Raw genomic sequence first — 18,433 nt, forward strand, 5'->3', positions numbered from 1 at the left:
AAACACAACACACGCCACAACATTAACAGATAGCAAATGAGCTGTAGCGAGCTCCACCTTGGGACAAAGTCAACAAGTAATTCACCAAAAGTCAATGAGCGCCTGAAATGTAACATCTCTGACTGGTAGCAGGACGGTCCACGTTCAATTCCTGGTGCTAGCACTGACTGGCTTTTTCATGAATTATTTGTTGAAAGTTTCGATGTGCTTGAGAACCATTCGTCAACCATTGTATCCTCATGGGGTGATGAGGGTTTGTCATCCCAAAGAGACTCCCTTTCTGGCATGTGTCCTTATGGATGCTCATCACTGCAGAAAAAAAGAAAGAAAGAAAGAAAGGAAAAGCATTTAATGACAAGAAATGGATAGTCGCATTTACTGTATAATGATTGTGCACAACAGAAATAATACTTTTGCACAGAAGGCTGTACTTTTTGATGTCTAACATCAAGTTACAAAATTCCAGAATATATGACATGTTGTAAGGTAGAGAATAAGTAGAGTTATTGAGTTGTCAAGCTGAGTTGAGGGGGGAGTTGTACCCCCTTTTTATTTTATTATGTATGATTATATAATTATCTTTATGTCTGTACCACCCCTCGCTCTCTACATTACAACATGTTTTATATATTCTGGGATTTTGTAACTTCATGTTAGACATTAACAAGAGCAGCCTTGTGCACGAAAGTCTCGTTTCATTAAAATTTTGATCTCCACAGTCTTCTTTCTGTTGTGAATCTCTATCGCAGCATACCTGCACATTGCTGTTCTACGTACTGTGACGTTGCAGTAAGAGTATGGACTTTGGGTAAAAAGACTACACAGCACTGCTCAGGTATCGAACAGTATGTATGTATGCAGTATGCACACAGTATTTGTGCACCGGACCCACTAAAAATGTAGTGAATGTGGCATTGCCCACGGTAATGCACCAAGTTGAACACAATTATTGTAGAATCCAGGTATTTTAGCTTACATGTCAAGCCAGTACCACACCAGTATCCAGTGTGAAGTTGTGACAAATAAATAGTTTCCGTTTTTCTTAGCTCTCAGAAAACAGACAGTGAATTAATAAGAGTAGACAATGCTAACATGAATTCTGGGCTATTCTTCAGTTAAAGATTCACAGATAGTAAAGGCACCTTCCTCAATGGACGTTGATGACACTGAAAATTCTAAAACGTTATCAGAGGCGACATCAGCTTCGGTGTGTCAAAAGATTGTATGTCCAACAGTAATCCAGCTAACAGTAACAAAAATGTGCAAAAGACAAATTAACTGAACTAATGTAACGTACCTTCTATATCAGACAGTGAAGCTTGTAACACCCCATCCACAGGAACCAGTGTCCAGACACAAAAGTGCTTGAACTGGGAGATAGCAGCTAATCGGAATGGCGACCTTTGTTTTCCACCCTGAAAGCACAGGTTGTAACTTTGAGGGCAGATTTAAAAGTGGTGTCAAGATGTCTGCATGCGAGTGCACATGAAAAGTTGAACATAGATGAATCCCAAATTATAACATCACATTGTCATACCTGTTGGTGGAGGTGGACTGCAACTAACGTGTCAGCAATTTCTTCATACCAGATGCAAGCCAGATCATGCTTCACTTCCGCCTTCAGCGTGCGCCTGTGGTAATTCAGAAGTTAGAGTATCAATAGTACTATTGTGTTGTTAATCGTGGTTATATCAGAGTAAGCGCAGTAGGACAGCTGCACAATCGATTCATTAAGCTTGCTATTTTTTATATCTGAACCTCGACTTACCTTTTTTTTGCTCTCGTTTTTTGCCTTGATCATCCGTGGCACGTTCAAAATGTTATGCGTCGGGCACCTCAGATTTTCATCAGACGATTTTTTGCCGAGATTCCAAATTGCCTCTGGAGTCGCGTGTAACCTATGATAACATTCGTGGACGAAATCCTTGCAGTGGAAATTAGGAGGCACCACTGTCAGCCAAAAGCTTCGCACTGCTTGGTCTTTTGGCAGCTTATAATAGGTAACACTTGAATGCCCCGATGAACTGTTCTAACAGCGTAGCACCGTCGCATCTTCGACAACTTCGCCGTAGCATATTCACGAATCATATCGCTCCAGCCCATAAAAGGCAAGGTCAGAACAAGGAAGTGCACTTTCCAAACGACGCTGTGCCAAAAAAAAAAACATTCACATGCTTTGTTTCCGGCTTAGCAACAACATAACAGCTGTTCGCTTATGTACGATGCACAGAGGAGGAAACGAAAGAAGCCAAGCAGCCAAGCCAAGAGTCCATGCCAAGCCAAAGACAGATAAACCGAGAGCAGTGACTTCATTGTGCCCGTGCGCAGGGTTTGCCGACGGTCTGACGGCCGTGCGTGGGAACTAAAAAAACTGTTTTCTAAAAAACTACGAACAGTTGGAGCAAGATATTTCGCACACATATTCAGTGTTCGGTAATGAACACACAGCGCGCGTATCGCTCAGTTCTGCGGCACTGATCGGCAGTGCGGCAAATCGGCATATCTGACCTTTAAAACTGTGCTAACAGGTATATGTGATCATGGATATAATTAAACAACAGCAAAGAGAACCACATGGCAAGTGTACCTAGCGCTTAAAGTTAAAGTACTCATCATCATAAAATTAAAGTACTCATCAAGTGTATTGTCGTTGCTATATTGCTTATTGGTGGTGACAAAGAGGTTGAAAGCAATTACTTTTTTAATGGTTGCTTAGCTTGTGCTTTTTGTGAAGCAGGACCAGTTCATTTCTCACTGGTAAATACAAAGTGGACCTGACAATAATAATTGAACCTCTGTGTGCAATAAGGGAATGTCCTTGTTGTGATGGCATCTAACGACTTTAGAGTGCACCAGCAAAATAAAGTTAAGAACCGTATTTCATTTTGTTGCTGCTACAGGGGATGAATAGTTATATTAGACCCCTTTTCTACCCACTCATACAAATCGTGTAGCATCAATTTTGTCACGATGTGGACATGAACTTAGACTTCCATTCTGGAAACGTGTTCACCATACCTCACGTGACAGTGTCAGCAGTTAATGTACCAGCAGTGTACCAAGTTGACCAGCAGTGTAATCGGAGAAACATGTGCACTATACTAATAAGTCGTGTTAAATGCTGGTCAACTTGGACATTATTTCTAAGAGTGTGCTCGTTTTGCAGCACAATAAGCACAACCATAGCTGCTCCGGTGATACCTGGTTATGCTAAGCCAATACATCATACCTGCTATCACCATTGTGAGCCATCATGATCTGACTCGTAGACATATTTTTCCGTCTTTTTTTCACCAAATCCCTGTGCTTGGGGGTGTTATATTAAAAATGTGAGAATTCATTTCCTGGATTTTGTTGAATTAGACACACCCTAAAACGGTGCTAACAACGTATGCATGTAGAGTAGATATACATGTGCATAGGACACACTTTAGATTTGCATTATCCAAAGAATACCAACCACAATTACCTTGCCACTTTTACTTGAAGCTTTCTCAGTTTGGATTTTTTTTTTTTTTGCTTATTCCCTTGATGCACACAGAGACATTCAACTGGCATTTCCACTCTCACAACACTTGCCACTTGTGCGACTACAAAATATTATTTCCCGAAGTCACCATATGTCTAGAGCATAGGACCCTGGTACTGATCACTGAATATTAAATGGACTACTAGGACATAATTTCGAACAAAAAGGAGACAAGTCAATAGATCAGGATTATATGTTTCATATAAAGTACTACAGGCATTCTACAGCATAACAAAAATGCAGGAAGCAAAACCTGGAACGTTATATCTGATGCGTCCGTTTTTAGAACAACCTTTGTGCTACACATGAAAAGGGTGAAATGTAAAAATATGAAAGAAAAAAATCTGTGCCTTCTTGTCCCCCGTTTTCATTCAACACATAACAAGTAAGAAAAATTGCCCATTTTGAAGGAATATCTTAATTTATATTCAGTTATCTCTGCTTTTCTTTTTCTTCCCGTTAACTATCATCCTGATTACATCACTCGCGTAATTTTGTTTTTTCAAACACCAAACCAAACTGTACGTTGTACTGACAACCTAAAGGCACAGTGTCAGCAATGAAATCAGGGATGGTGAACGTGATTTTGTTCAAAAATAAGCTACTGCATTTAGTATAGCACAACACGTCTGAAAATCTTTATTGTCCTGACTTTGGATTGCTGAAGGACTAAAAGTAGCACAGTAGTTATTTTTTCTCAACTTGCAAAGCTTGTCGACGCTGCCTTCCGTTCTCCCAAATGCCCCTAGTTGATGAGAACGCGCTGGGTAAAGGTACTTTGAGCACAGTACCAAGTACACACATTGAAGAGTACTTAAAATAAAATACAAATATTCATTTCAGTGTGAGATACTTTAAGTACCGCCTAACACAGAATATTTGTTACACCAAAGCAACATTCACATATTTCAGCTCCGTCTGAAACACCCATGTGTTCATTTATATGTACATATCATATGCAAGCTGGAAAGATGTCATTGCAAGTGCATGAAGGGTGTGGAATTCTGGAGATCTGCAAGACAAAAATAAGGCAAAGAAGTCATGGAGAGGTACATCAATGACTCAGATATATACCTGATATCGGTGGAACTGCTATACACGTAGAATTGTAGCAGAATTTTAAATTCATAGAGAAGTTAGCAAAGCCGCAGTATCAGTTTAATGATTGCGCTTTATGTTCCACATCCAAGCGTTTTCGTGTTGTATTGTTTGGATAACAGGTGAAATGAAAACTAGATTATCAAAACCTTCAATACCACAGATATCTCATACAAAACCCGCGCTCCGAAAATATATATACATTTGAAAGAGGCTAGAAAATAAGCCAGAAGATGTATCCAGATATGAATCGGTAATCCAGAAGATGCGGGTTCGAGTCCTACAGCTGGCTAACCTTCTCAGTGACTTTCGTCTTTCATAGAAAATATATCTTGCTTTTTGCGTAGTACGAATTTGCAACAATATATTCACTGGATAACTATGATGATGATACGTCGTAGAATCACGGGCATATGAAGCCAATTCAGAGAAACACAAACTACAACAATTCAACGTGCATGAAAGTGCAGTACTTACTTGTGGAAATGTACTCCTTATCCTCTGTCCCACCTTCGATTACAGTCCTCTACGGCGCATTTTCATGACAACAACAACAACTTTATTTTTGACCTTGGAGAATGGGGAGTTTCATCATCACAGGCGATACTCTACCCCACTGCTGGTTGGAATGGGGGGAATAAAATAACGAGCCCCTTCACAATAACGATCGAAGTCCGATGGTGTCCAGAAATGTGAGAAGAGCTTTGAGCGCAGAGCGTTGCTGGGCTGGATTGGGCCAGGGACCAAGCAATTTCGATAGGGAGAAAGGGCGAGAGTCTTTCCTTTATTTACTTTATTGCCACAGGAAACCGGAAAGCAAACGCAGATGATTGCCGATAAGGGGTGATTGCCGATAAGGGATAGTCGCATCCGGAAGCGTGTTCAGGAAATGTTATGGTCATGTTCCCTGTCGTTCATAATGTACGCCGGCAAATTTTCTCCGCACAAATCCACTTGGTTCACTCAGAAACGATTTTTAAATGTTCGCGCTTCCGGCGCGCACGGCAATCCCCGCAAGGCGCCGACACTGGATGACGTCACCCGGATAAACCAACCATAAGGAGGCGCTCCTTTTCGCCGAGTTCGGTGTGTGTCTGAGCGTGCGTCTGACCCTTTTTCATGTTGTCTTGTCGCATTTGCTTTGAAGTACTTTGAACCACAGCGTGTGCCCTAAGATTTCACGCCGTTGACGTGCGATGTCACAGCCAGGAAACCGGTGCTACGTGCCCGGGTGCACAAAGACTTACAACGCGAATCCTGAGCTTACATTTCACCGACCTCGCAATGGCGAGACGAAACGAAAGTGGGAGGCAGCGATCGCCAGCCATTGCTGTGGTGTGGCCCAAGGACTGAATGTTTCACGCGTCTGTTCCTGTCATTTCGCCGACGACGCCTATTTTCATGACGATGTATTGCAAGTTCGGCTCGGGCTACAGCAGAAACGAAAGCGGCTGAAGATTGACGCCGTGCCTACCATATTCGATCGGGAACAAGGGCAGGAACCAGTAACGGAGGTAAGTGACAATCCTGCGTGGTCACAGCTACGCTGCGATGAAAAATATCAGTTGTCACAGTAAAGATCATCGCGAACACCGGCTGGCCTCGCCGCCGATTGTAACGTCACAGTCACACCGGCTACTAATGTACAAAAAGTATTACAATGATTGCAGCATCCTGACGCAATAGTACGCGTACTCTCGAAAAAAAAAAAGGATTGGTATGTTGCTGCTGCTGTGCTAATGGTCGCCTGTATTCTTAGAGCTATGAGTAACGTAACACTCTCACATGACAGCGTTATTCTAATGTTATTGCAGCTAGTGGATGTTTCTACAGTTCATAGTGTAAGCCTGATGGCAGCATTCAGGGATGTGAAAACACCGCAATCTGTGTTTGGCTACGTCCGAGACACAGCACGTTGCATCAGTATTCTACTGCAGCCTTGTTGCTAATTTCTGGCTCTATTTCAGGCGGCAGCAAGCACGTCAACGGGATCAACTGGCTTTGGTATGTTTTGTCAAGCCACGAAAAAATTGCAATTCTTTTTGCACGTCCCACAAAATAATGGTTATGTACGGGCCCTGAAAATTGTCGAGTTCTGTGAAAGGAATCTTGTGTGATTTGGCTGCCAGTGTTTATAACGTAATGTGGACAGGAAAATAACTGTGCCAGTGGAACAGGGACCGCAAAGGGGAAGATTTATTTTCATAGTCATTTTTATGTTAGTTATTGTACCCGCTAGGCCCACAACATATTCTTTTGAGTATTAACACTCAAGGCCATATTTCAGATGTGGAGGTCATGGCTGAAGCAAGTGCTGGGGACCCACTTCCCACTTCACGGCGCATCTCACAAGGGGATTATCCAGAAGGCTGTATGTAAACATCTATCACTGCAGTTCACTGTGCCGTAACGGGGATGCCACTAGGAGATTGGTGCACATCTTTTCTCCTGTTTTTGCACCAGAGAGAAACACCACATGCTTAATCCTTTTTCTTTATTTTTTTTTATTGCGGCATGTGGGAGAGTAAAAAGGGAAAATATGGCACAAAGAAAAATTGGTATTTTTGACAGCTGCATACATATCTTCTCCCTGTTGCCCATATCTTGCAGCCATTATACTGGATGGACTACTACTGGAACCTCTGGTGCCATACCAAACAGTCAGCCAGTACGGGTTTCTCTATACCTTAGTTCCAGTTGATCGTGAGGAAGCCGTAAAGAAGGATGTGAGGCACATGGGAACACAAACAGCTGTTCCTTTGTGTACGTTAGGTACTGAGAAAGAACACTTATTGTGTAAAGGTTGAAACGTGTATTTGTACACAGGCACTCAGACAGAGTTTGTTGCGTCGAGCACAACTGTGCAGACTGAGCTTAGCCTTCCTCCACAAACTTCCTTGGCACTGGCTGAAGGTGTCCCAGGGGACATGAGAGGCAGTGAAACTGCATCGCAGTCTACGTACCAATATTTCGATACTGGTGTGCAAAGGGCCTCAACTCCAGAGCCAGGTACAGCGCCAGATGTAGTGCCAGAACTCGATACCACGTTTGGATCAACAAGGTACGTGACTCTGATGTGCGGTTTTACAGACACCTCTAGTACCGTAGGTACCTTTAGCGTCCTGCATACAGAGGGTTTAGACAGAGTAATGGAAGCAACTGGAAATTCATTGCGTTATATTTATTGCTGAAGAAATGAAATGTTGCCTTGTGATCACAGTCCGTAATCGTTAGGTCTCTTACAGAAGGCCATTTCATTACTTCAGGTAGAAGATGAGACAAAGAATTTTCAGCCGTTTATGTAGTGAACTCCCTTTAAGTTAAAAATGGATAAATTGAAATGTATGCTTCACTCAAACACACAGTGGTTTCCCTGGTATACTTACTGTGTTGTAAAATACATTCAATGGCTCAAATTACTGCTTAGCTTATGCAAGCTCTAATGGATACTGGGCGGGGTGAAGTTACTGATAGTTTACTGTAATTTCTTAGTGTAACCCACATACATCACCCTAAACATCATTCACAGGCATGATTTAATCTTTTACATGCAGCATCCCCGGCCCACATGATGCTACACTTCATACGTCGGACATGGTGGAAAGTTCTGACGATGAAGAGTGAGTTGAATATTCTTAGTGCTGTGATAATGGAAAGAGTTGCATTGCAAACTCTGCCTTCTGCAGTGATGAACTCGGCAGCCCTCCAGGGTCCCATCATTCAAGACCATATATACATCAACTGTGAGTCCGTGGCCATGGGCAAAGAAACAACACCTCATATGTTCATGTCTCCTCCTTTTAGGGAGGAAGGTGAACGCCTCTTTCTTGTTGCCGAGTCTAGCCTGCGAGAGCTCCTGTCGGAATTCTTGTGCTGTGGTGTCAGTGAGCTTACCACCACGATAAAGCCAAGAGGGACATGGGTACAAGCTACGACAACGTGCAGCTGCGGCAGGAAGCGAATCTGGTCTAGTCAACCCTGGGTCGGAAGCAGACCTTTGGGCAACGTGCTGCTGTGTACGGCCATACTGTTTTCTGGGATGAACGTGGCAAAGGCTCTTCGCATGTTTGAAATGTTGAGGGTGCCAGCACTGTCCAAGTCGCAGTATTACAGGACCCAGAAGGAGTACCTCATTCCCGCTGTCAGTTATGTAAGTATGCCATCTGCGTGAAACAGCCAGTACAAACTCAGCACTACTGTTCATAAAAGGCAATATTGTATTGCCCATATTTTGCCCTCTTGATGAAGAGCCACAAGAATGAAAGAACTTGGTTATCGAGTCCCCTTCTAATGGACAGTATACTGCTTTTTCCGCAATAATCCAAGGTTTATCAGACTAGACAGAAGGAACTCCTTGGACAGCTGCAGCCACGTCCCCTAACCATTGCCGGAGATGGGAGATGTGATTCTCCTGGACACACTGCCCTCTATGGAACCTACACCCTGCTCGAGACCACTGCCAACCGCATAATACACTTTGAATTGGTCAAGGTACTGTCTTCAGTTTTTGCTTTGCTCCTCACTGTTTCAGAGGAACTTTGGAGAAGGCTAACATCTACCACATGCTTGCTGTTTTGCTTATGTTTTTGTACAGGCAACCGAGGTATCGAGCAGTAATGCCATGGAGAAGCATGGGTTACAGAGGTGCCTGGCATTCCTTGAATGGAATGATATGGTCGTAGACACCCTTATTACAGACAGACACACTGGAATCAAGGCGATGATGAGGGACTGCTGCCCCCAGATAAAACATCGCTTTGAGGTGTGGCACGTCGTCAAAGGTGCCTATACCAAGTGCATACTGTTATGGTTTTCCTGGGGATAATGACAACGAAATTGATGTTCCCAGGGGTAAAGAAGAAGCTATTGGCACTTGGCCGCTCAGCAAGCCATCAAGTGGTGAACTTGTGGGTTGATAGCCTCGTTCGCCGTGCCTACTGGTGCCCAAAGACGAGTGGAGGAGACGGCGACCTATGTCTTGCAAAGTGGATGTCGGCCCTCAACCACATTGTGGACGTCCATGAGCATGATGATCCCGTCTACCCAGTTTGCTACCATGGTGCGACCTCGGAACCCCGTGAGTGGTTGAAGGAAGGTAAGCATTTCACATTGGCATCCACGTCTTTTGGAGCAAATTTTTCCTTCTTCATTTTTTTTTTCTCTCTACGTGAATACGTCTTTGCTGTCAATATGAGGGGGCAAACTGGCCATCTTGCAACATGATTTTGTCGACTTGACTACTGGACAGAGGTCAACTGGAAAAGTTTCATTTGATAAAACAATGCTCATTCAATAAAACAATGGAGTGCTATGAACGACACGGGTTGTTCTTGCATGTCATGGCATGGAGAGGGGGCTCAACAGAAGTGGGTCCCAAAACTGTCTAAGTTTTGTTTTGCTCATGGGTTACATTTCAGTCAAGTGGATATTATATCGTGTAGAGCTATAGCAGAGAACCGCAATTAAAACTGGAGCACTGAACACAGACAACCGTGTTCCGTGCTCCGGTTTTAATTCAGTCATGTACCAACAGGCCCATTCTGCCATTTCGAGGAGAACAGCAAGTTGTGCACGTATGGATGAGTGCAGAAAAGTTATTCTGGATTGACGTTAGAAGCCTAGCGTTGGAAGCATTGAAGCCTAGCTACAAAGGCGAAAGAATAGAATGAGAGCAAGCAGAAATCAGGTCGAAGTATAGTAAACTGTAGTGGCGGGCAGAAATGTTGGCCTCACCGTTTGAGAAACGAATCTCAGCTTGAGAAACCAGTGGGAGCGCATGGGGATGGCAGAAGCGTAAAAAAGTAACACAGTACTAACGTCATGCAGTTCCAGTATGACCAGAAGATCACAAAGGGGAACAATACGTGTTATTATGCTCATGAATGCATCTCGTGGGGAGACGTTTGCATTGATGCCCACAACTGGCATGCAAGCGTTGGTCATTGGCAGTGCACTCATAACATCCTTCAATAACATGATTCTCGTCACCATATATGGAACGTACATGTTCATGTACGTATTCATGTCAAACTCACGGTTGTGGCTTTGCTTCTTCTCTGCTTCTTTTGCAGACAGTGAAACTTACAGGAAGGTCACAGACATTATTGCAGCACCTGCCCTGCTCAAGGACATCCCTCAGCTGTCCTCCCAAGACCAAACGTACGGTCTGGAAGCCTTCCACAGCGTCATGCTGCACTTCACGCCAAAGACATTTTCGTTCCATGATGAGGGAATGCTAGCCAGGTATTAAATGCATGGGCGGGCCTTTCGAAGGAACATTGTAACATCATTATTCATGTTGTAGGGCACAACTGGCCGTACTTCACTATAACGAAAATGCCGACCGTGCGCAATTGGAAAAAGAGGGGTCCAAGCAGTACCGCCTGAAGCCTTCAAAGGTTAAGAAGGCATGGCTTGTGGTACCTGTGAAGGAAGATGCAACGTACGGTATGTACCTGGCAGTGGTGCGCTGAACATGAGTGTACCCACGGTCATGAGTACATGATGTCCATCTTTTTGCTGTAGATGAAAAACTTCACAGAGCGATAAAAGGGGTGTGCATGGTGCTTTTCTCGTGCCTATGATAAAAAAGAAAACAGCTGTCAACGTTGTTCTGTACCACCTGTTTCTATCAAAACTACCACAAAAATGGTGTTGTTTTTTTTTTGATTGCTCTGTTCATGAACTGTTCATTCACCATTAAAAACAGAAATAGAAACTTTATACGGCGATTGGCCTGTGAGATCATGTTGCAATTATCTCCTTCAACAGAATATGCGACGGCACTTACAGCAGAGGTGTTACGTCGCATCAAACAGAAACACAAAGAACCACCAGCAGTGGAAGCTCGCCCAGCACGGTCAGCCTCTTACGGTGAAAGGCCAACCTTGGAAGAAGCTATGGAACGTTTTCAATCAAGGTATGTGTATGCCCCAATTTTGTCTTAAAAGGTGGCATATGATTAGACTCTGAAGTTTTAGGTTTTTTTTTAAACCCGTAGTATGCTGTATGTGGTATGCCTTGGAGGAGCGTTGCACAAGACTTTGAAATTTGATTTTCTTATTTCAGGTTCCGGAAGTAAATGTGGCTCCCTACTGGCAATAAAATTTGACAGCCGACCAGGATGCACCAGCCTTGATTCCAGCAACAAAAACGGCCCTTTTCAGGGCCACCCAACTTTTGCCACAAGAGGCTTTGCCTGCGTGCAGATGACCCTTTCAGAGGAACATTATAGAATGATAGCCTTATTGATTTTTTATACACCAAGAACATGAAATAATATCTGTTCTTTCCTTTCTTTCAGGAGCAGACACCTGCAACACCAGGGAACGTAACCACAGTGGCTGCCTACAAAATGTATCCTAACAAGGAATAAATGTCTAGGAAGAGGAAAACAAAGGAGAGACTTGCATAGCGTATTAGTACACCAGATATGGATCTGCCAACATGAACCCTCCGAACATCCCTGTGGCAGCGTACCTGTAACCGCCCAGACTTCACACCAAATTAATGTAGAACCACAGCACAACATAATAAAATAGATTAGGTTTATTTGCCTCCCATACGTAATGGGAGGCAAATAAACCTATGCTATTTCGTTATTCCCACTCCGTCATACTCCACTGTACAATAAATCGATACAATTATAAGGTCATTCTTTATTCCCGTCACTACACCGCATTGACAATCTACAGAGAGTTCAAAATATTCCCACCTCGGCACTAACTCAGTCCAGTACAGTCTGGATTTGATGCCAGAGCTAATACTGCCACGTGTAGTAGGTTTTGCTGTACATATGGGTAGACAGTCTGTTGACTGCAACTGGAGATACAGAGTGACAAAACAAAACATCCCCCACACTGGAATGACGAAAAGACGAAAATTGCTGAAAGACGAAAATTTTGCTGACATAGGCACACTTGGTGTAAGTGAGCCCTTGGTCATCCCCCTTCCCTGCCATCAGAGGTTTAGGAGGATACTATTGGTGTGTGGTGTACGGATAAACCCATCCGTACACCACACACCTATAGTATCCTCCAAAACCTCTGATGGGAGGCAAGGGGGATGACCAAGGGCTCATTTACACAAAGTGTGCCTATGTCAGCAAAAGTTTTGTCTTGCCACTACATGTCTCCAGTTCCAGCCATCAGTATGCACCAGCTTGTCTCTCTTGTCAAGACACCCTTGCTTCAATGGTCCTAACGCTGATAGCCTTGATAGGACGTAGATGGGAACTCCCTCCTGATGGCTCGGACAACGCATCCAGGAACCTGTCGTCTGTTCCTTGGACCAAGGTATCCCCAGACCCATCTCGTGAATGACGAGTATGCTGTGAACCTCAGGCAGCTGGAAAAGACAAATCCACATGACATTTCTTTTTGTTTAGCAGTATATCTTGTGAGCATTTGCATACCTGCCAAATCTCTCAGTGTTGGGAAGACAATGGCCAGAACAGAAGAACAGACACTATCCCAACCTTGGAGTTCAAAGCCTGTGCATTCATTTCTTAGTTCCGGGGTCTCCCGCATTTTGAATGTGGAAGGTTGGCAGGTGTGCAACATAGTACAACAGAAAAATGGTCCGCCTCTTTCAGGATGAACCTGATTCCAACAGCTAACTCCCTCCCGAACCAGCTTCCCTCCAATTCCGGCAAAATCCAATTTCTCCCAAAATATATTACTCTTACATTCTTCAGTAACATGCTCCCCCCCCCCCTTTATTGGCACCTCAAATGCTTCTGTTTTCAGACTTGTAAGACTATCCTTCAGAATTCCCACTGGATATCTGTCAATCAGGGTTTTGTGTTGCCAATCAGGCCATGGCTAACTGGCATAATTGAGAGCATGTCGAGACTAGCTGAGGCGACTGTGTTGCTTCACTTTTCCTAATGGAATTGTTGGACCAGGATTCTGGGTCGTTCCACGGCTGTCGGCCACGCTTATGATTTATGGGGGACAAACTTGTGGAGGCAAAAAAGCTGCTGAGAATAGCCGCCCTTTTGTATACAACCCCTGTCAACTTTAGGTTCGACAATTTGCGTAACCAACAACACCCGACTAGCACCCGAGTTTACCCTTCCGAATCTTGATGGGAGGTCATTTAAACCGAAAAAAATAAATACGGTCGTAATCATAGCAAACGGAAGAGCACTGCAGCAGGCTTACCTGTGGTCCTGGGGATTGAGTCGCCTAAAATGTTGATCATAGCGGCAGAATTGAGGCGCGTACACCACTAGAAGCTCCCTACGGAGGCAGATGTCCCTGAGCAATGGGTGTTGTGTTATGCACTGCACGGCGGCACTGTTGCACATTTCTACCACCCTGGCAACAGAATGGCAACACAGGCGCTCGTCGGGCTCCTGTGGGTCGCAGACTCCACACAGACACCTGCCGACAACAATTTCAACATTCTAAACTGTTTCGCACATCCGACGGCAACCATGCAAAGAGATACGTCACCTGAAAATGTCATCCCGCGGGTTAGCCACAGCCACATCTCGTGCATGGTCGGCGGGTTCCAGAGGCATTGGGTCCGTAGAGTATGGGTCATCATCCAGCATTAAGCATCATCATCCAGCATCGTCGCCGCTACCGCTTACGTATTCGTCAGAATCTCCCCCAGACAGAGAAACATCACTCTCGTTTTCAGACTCCATGTTTGCTACCTTCGCCTTCGCTTCGCGATCGCCGAACAGGCGGAACAGGCGCGCGGCTCGCATTTACCCAGGCCGCGCGCTGATTGGCCTTATCCGGGTGACGTTTGCTCCCACTTTTAGAGAGCGAGGGCGCAAGGATTCCGATTTCCTTTTCATCGGATTGCGCGAAAAGTACGCCGCGGATCGAAATGGTATTTTCGGGCCCATTTCAGTGGTCGGCAAGGAATCAGAATTCGCATTAGTTTCGAAATTGACCTCGGAGAATGCGACTGTCCCTTAAACAAACAGCGCCTTGAGGCGCTAATTAAAGTTACCTTGGCGCAGCTTATGGTCTGACGGCGACAAAGCAGAAACCGAAACTTGCATTGAGGTGAACCACGTCTATCTAAATAGAATAGTAAAATGCACAGCACGCTACTCAATTTGGTTTCTAATCGTTTTGTTCGGTCATCTACGAAACTTGTCTTTGGTATGAGCAAGAGAAAGCAGGAAAAACGGAAACATTACATAGTTGAGATTTCTTTCGCCAAAACTAGCGAGATGCATCAACTCCGGTCGGACAACTCGGGGGCACAATATGGCAGCCTCCATCATTTGACGGCGATTCTGAAAGAGTTCGGGACACCTGGTAGTGAACGCTACAATTGAATTGCCACGTATGTTGACTGTTTCGAACGATGTGTATCATCTGCGGGAAGTTGTTGGATCTAACGACCTACCGAATTGGCATTTCACACGCTTTACACGCTGCAACGTCCAATCTTGCCGTGCTGCTTGGGCATTTATGCAACACGGGTACGTACTATTTTCTGTATTTTCAGTCGATATGGATGGTGTGTACACGAGCAATATGAGGCCCATATTGCCAGAATTTTCCCAATATTGGCTCAAACTGGGCAATATGGGGGAAATCCTGGCGAAACGGGTCCCATATTGGACCCGTATCGCCAATGAGCAGTCAATATGGGCCCAATATTGTGTGCTGCTTAGGTCGCTATAATCCACTACAGCACACAGCAGTACATGCTGAGAGAGAAATATACAGAACACGGAATTCGCGTATTTCTTCATATGAGCGGTTGCTGCTAGCTACCACGAAGGAACCGAAGAAGAAACGTGTGACCGGCTATTCTGTGCACCAGTATCTGTGTCTGCTCGTGTTTGGTGCACGGGCGTCGCTCTAATGGAGAAATGCGACATACCGCTGTTTCGCAAATTTTTGTTCCAAGCTGTGAACTATGTACGTGGAAGAGATGGAGTGACATGGGACTTCACGTGTAATGATATTTTGAAACCTTGGGATTTGTGAAAAATCAAACATACCGCCAATAGGACGAGCACACATCAGTGCATTTCTGGAACATGTGCAACACATGTAGCTTTGAACTGGGCCTTTCAGTTGGTGAGGTTTTCAACCTAACCGGAGGTTATCCCGTTCTGTGGGACGTTCTGACGGCACGCGCTCAACGACATCCGAGTGATGAACTCAAGGTGGACACGATTGCCGGAACCTCGTCTCACATTGCAACCGTGGCGAAAGGAAAAGCTCTGCGTATGAACGTAGCGAAAGTCACAGAGTTCGAGATATCCGATGTGCTTCCTTTGTTGAATTCCCCGCGGCAAAAACATGCTCGAGTCGAGCCAGATATATGAGATACATTATGAGGCTTTCATATCTTTTTTTTTCTTCAAGAAATCTATGGTGGTGGTATAGGGTACATTTCACACCCATGACCAGAGCTTCAGTTAAAAGCAGTGTGGTTTCACTGTTCCAGATGGTGGATGACAACTGCGCGCAAAAATCAAATCGCTACATTCTACCCCATTAGAGTGCGAGACATATAAACACCTATAGATAAAACTAGGATAAATCCTGTGCAGCACAAGGGGAACCAGCAGCAGATGAGGAAGCCTGAAATCACACTCTTGATGTCGACGAGATTTCTTGGGGGATTACGAACACCTTCAGGCGGCGGCGGTATTCCATGCGCCGGCTGTTGAAACACTGGATATTTTGCGGAACCGGGAGCCTGAGTCATTTCTGGTTTTTCCGTCGAGGTCTAGGTTGAGACTGATGCAAGAAGAATTTCGTCCTCCTCCTTCGTCGTCTTCTTCTCAATGTAACAGTATACCATAGTAGCAGCAAGGTGGCAATGGGGATTAACATTTCTTCCTCTTCTGCTGCATTTGTCTTCACACGGCTACACGCTGGTGAAACAATGGAACAGGTGAGGGTGGTGCTAATGAACGAGTTCGCCGTTGGTGGGTACCGTCACGACTAACGCTCTGGGGGAAATGTGCGTCCTGGGCCGACATCTAAGAGATCTGTACCAACATATGTCTGACAGCGTCTGCGGGTAACCCAGGAAAAATCCAGACAGCGAAGCTGGCACTGGGATTCTAACAGTGGAATAACAGGGTAGTGGTGATAATATGTCAACCAGCGAACCGGCTTTTAGAATGGCACTGCGCTCTCTTGCGCTGAACACGACGGGCATACGACACATTTTTCACAATTTGCGTCAATAGTTGTTATGGACATGACAATTAGACCCGCTTCGTTGTCCTTAAGATTTAGGTCGTCGTAGGGACGGTCTCGTACAAATCGTTCGATTTCGAAAGTTATGGGAAGCTATATTCACGAGTATTATAGACATTACGACTGGGAGAGTTTGATTAGAACTAACGAAATAAGTTATCGACAAATTCCTTTAAATATACTGCTAGTGGAGATGACAAAAGCCACGTCGCTCTCCTGGAACGTGAAGCCTGACGTTTGCAGAAGGTCCCACGCAACACATGGTGCGCTAGTATACGTCTAGAAGACGTCTAAATGTAGACTTTGGGTATGTCTATTAGACGTCTAACAAAGTAGCTATATTGCTGCGTATCCGTCCCCTAGCCTCCCCCTAGCCCGGCTAACGTTATGCTAAAATACAGCTAATAGCCGGATAATTGTAGCAGAGATTTAGATCTTTTTTTAGACCAAACGTCTAAGATGGGACAGTATTTATCTATCCACGGAGCCGTCATATAGATATCTTTTAGCCATGATGGCTAGAATTATACATGATACATAATACGCAACCACATTCTGTTGAGAAAGAGATTCAGCTGCTGTGCTCCACAGCTCTACCGCACGCGACTGTGAACACAAGCAGGCACAAATCTGAAAGCGAAGGGCAGGAAAGAAACAAAACTCACCCCTGAAACCTGAACTTCACAGAACAAAGGGACGCTAGAACAGCGCCCGTTATTACCCTTAATGTCATCGTTCATTGCATTGGACAGCATGCCGGAACTGCATCGTTGACCTAAGGATTGCAAGAAAAATACGCGCGACGCTGGGTAAGAAGTAAACTTATGGCGAATTCGGGTGGTCATTGGAGCAACTTTTTTTGCCAGATCTCGAGCAGTCATTTTCACTTGGTCAAAATGGAGCAATCTCGCATGTTCGTGTGGTGCTTTCCGAGCGCTTGGAATTTGCCAGCTAGCACTTTTTTTGCCCGGTCTCAAAACGACTGAGCAGCGGATTGCTCAACTATATCCGGTGTCGTCACATCCGCACTGCAACGGAGGCGAGTGCCCTCATTGGTCTGCATGTTGAAATCACGTGGCTTAGCAGACGGCAGAACTCGAAGAGGGATGACCGCGATGCCCCTCCCCGGTAAAAATTCCTATAGGCACCTATAGGATTACGAAACCCTACAGAACGTATAGGGCCTATACATGAACACTTAAGTGCCCAGATGACTCATAGGGTCACACAGGTACCTGCAGGACATGCAAGTACCTACAGGTCCTACGTGGGTCATACAAGTCCCTACCTGTACCTACAGGTACATACTGAACCTTTCATGGAATACAGGTTCCTACAAGTACCTATGTGTAGTACAACGATATGTACGGTCTCTGTTTGCTACAATAGAGAATCAAGCACATACAAATCATTTGGACATCACCCATTTTATTCTGATGGCAGTGACGGTGCTACCGTGAGGTTTCTTCGGTAGCATTAGCTACGGTCTCTATTTGCCTTCCTTAACATTGAATAGCTAGGATCAGAAACCTTGCATGGACAGAAAGCTCGCTTGTCAAAGGGGCAGGCACATGAGAAATCAATAGGGCCTTCAGCTCTGTGGGCATATTTT

At 44.7% G+C, this 18,433-nt stretch overlaps 1 protein-coding gene and 2 long non-coding RNA genes across 3 annotated transcripts; 2 read left to right on the forward strand and 1 right to left on the reverse strand.

Moving 5' to 3' along the window:
- Positions 1–230: 230 nt before the first annotated feature.
- LOC135387002 (uncharacterized) lies at positions 231–1,574 on the reverse strand. Its single transcript, XR_010420775.1, has 3 exons — positions 1,538–1,574; positions 1,298–1,415; positions 231–309 (listed from the first exon to the last, which is right to left on the reverse strand). It is a non-coding gene; the product is annotated as an uncharacterized LOC135387002 (long non-coding RNA).
- Positions 1,575–8,214: 6,640 nt separating this feature from the next.
- LOC135387003 (uncharacterized) lies at positions 8,215–8,475 on the forward strand. The gene is made up of 3 exons (XR_010420776.1): positions 8,215–8,247; positions 8,314–8,370; positions 8,432–8,475. It is a non-coding gene; the product is annotated as an uncharacterized LOC135387003 (long non-coding RNA).
- Positions 8,476–8,477: 2 nt separating this feature from the next.
- LOC135389428 (uncharacterized) lies at positions 8,478–9,452 on the forward strand. The gene is made up of 3 exons (XM_064619477.1): positions 8,478–8,777; positions 8,954–9,118; positions 9,222–9,452. Exons 1-3 carry the CDS (start codon positions 8,667–8,669, stop codon positions 9,450–9,452), a joined length of 507 nt encoding a protein of 168 aa, XP_064475547.1. The 5' UTR covers positions 8,478–8,666.
- The last annotated feature ends 8,981 nt before the right edge of the window (positions 9,453–18,433 follow it).

This window comes from Ornithodoros turicata, chromosome 3 (genome assembly GCF_037126465.1).
Source record: "Ornithodoros turicata isolate Travis chromosome 3, ASM3712646v1, whole genome shotgun sequence".
NCBI lineage: Eukaryota > Metazoa > Arthropoda > Arachnida > Ixodida > Argasidae > Ornithodoros > Ornithodoros turicata.

Coding starts and splice junctions, on each gene's coding strand:
- LOC135389428 (XM_064619477.1), top strand. CDS start 8,667: ATGAACGTGGCAAAGGCTCTTCGCATGTTTGAAATGTTGAGGGTGCCA. Junction 8,778..8,953: donor TCATTCCCGCTGTCAGTTAT/GTAAGTATGCCA, acceptor CAATAATCCAAG/GTTTATCAGACTAGACAGAA. Junction 9,119..9,221: donor TACACTTTGAATTGGTCAAG/GTACTGTCTTCA, acceptor GTTTTTGTACAG/GCAACCGAGGTATCGAGCAG.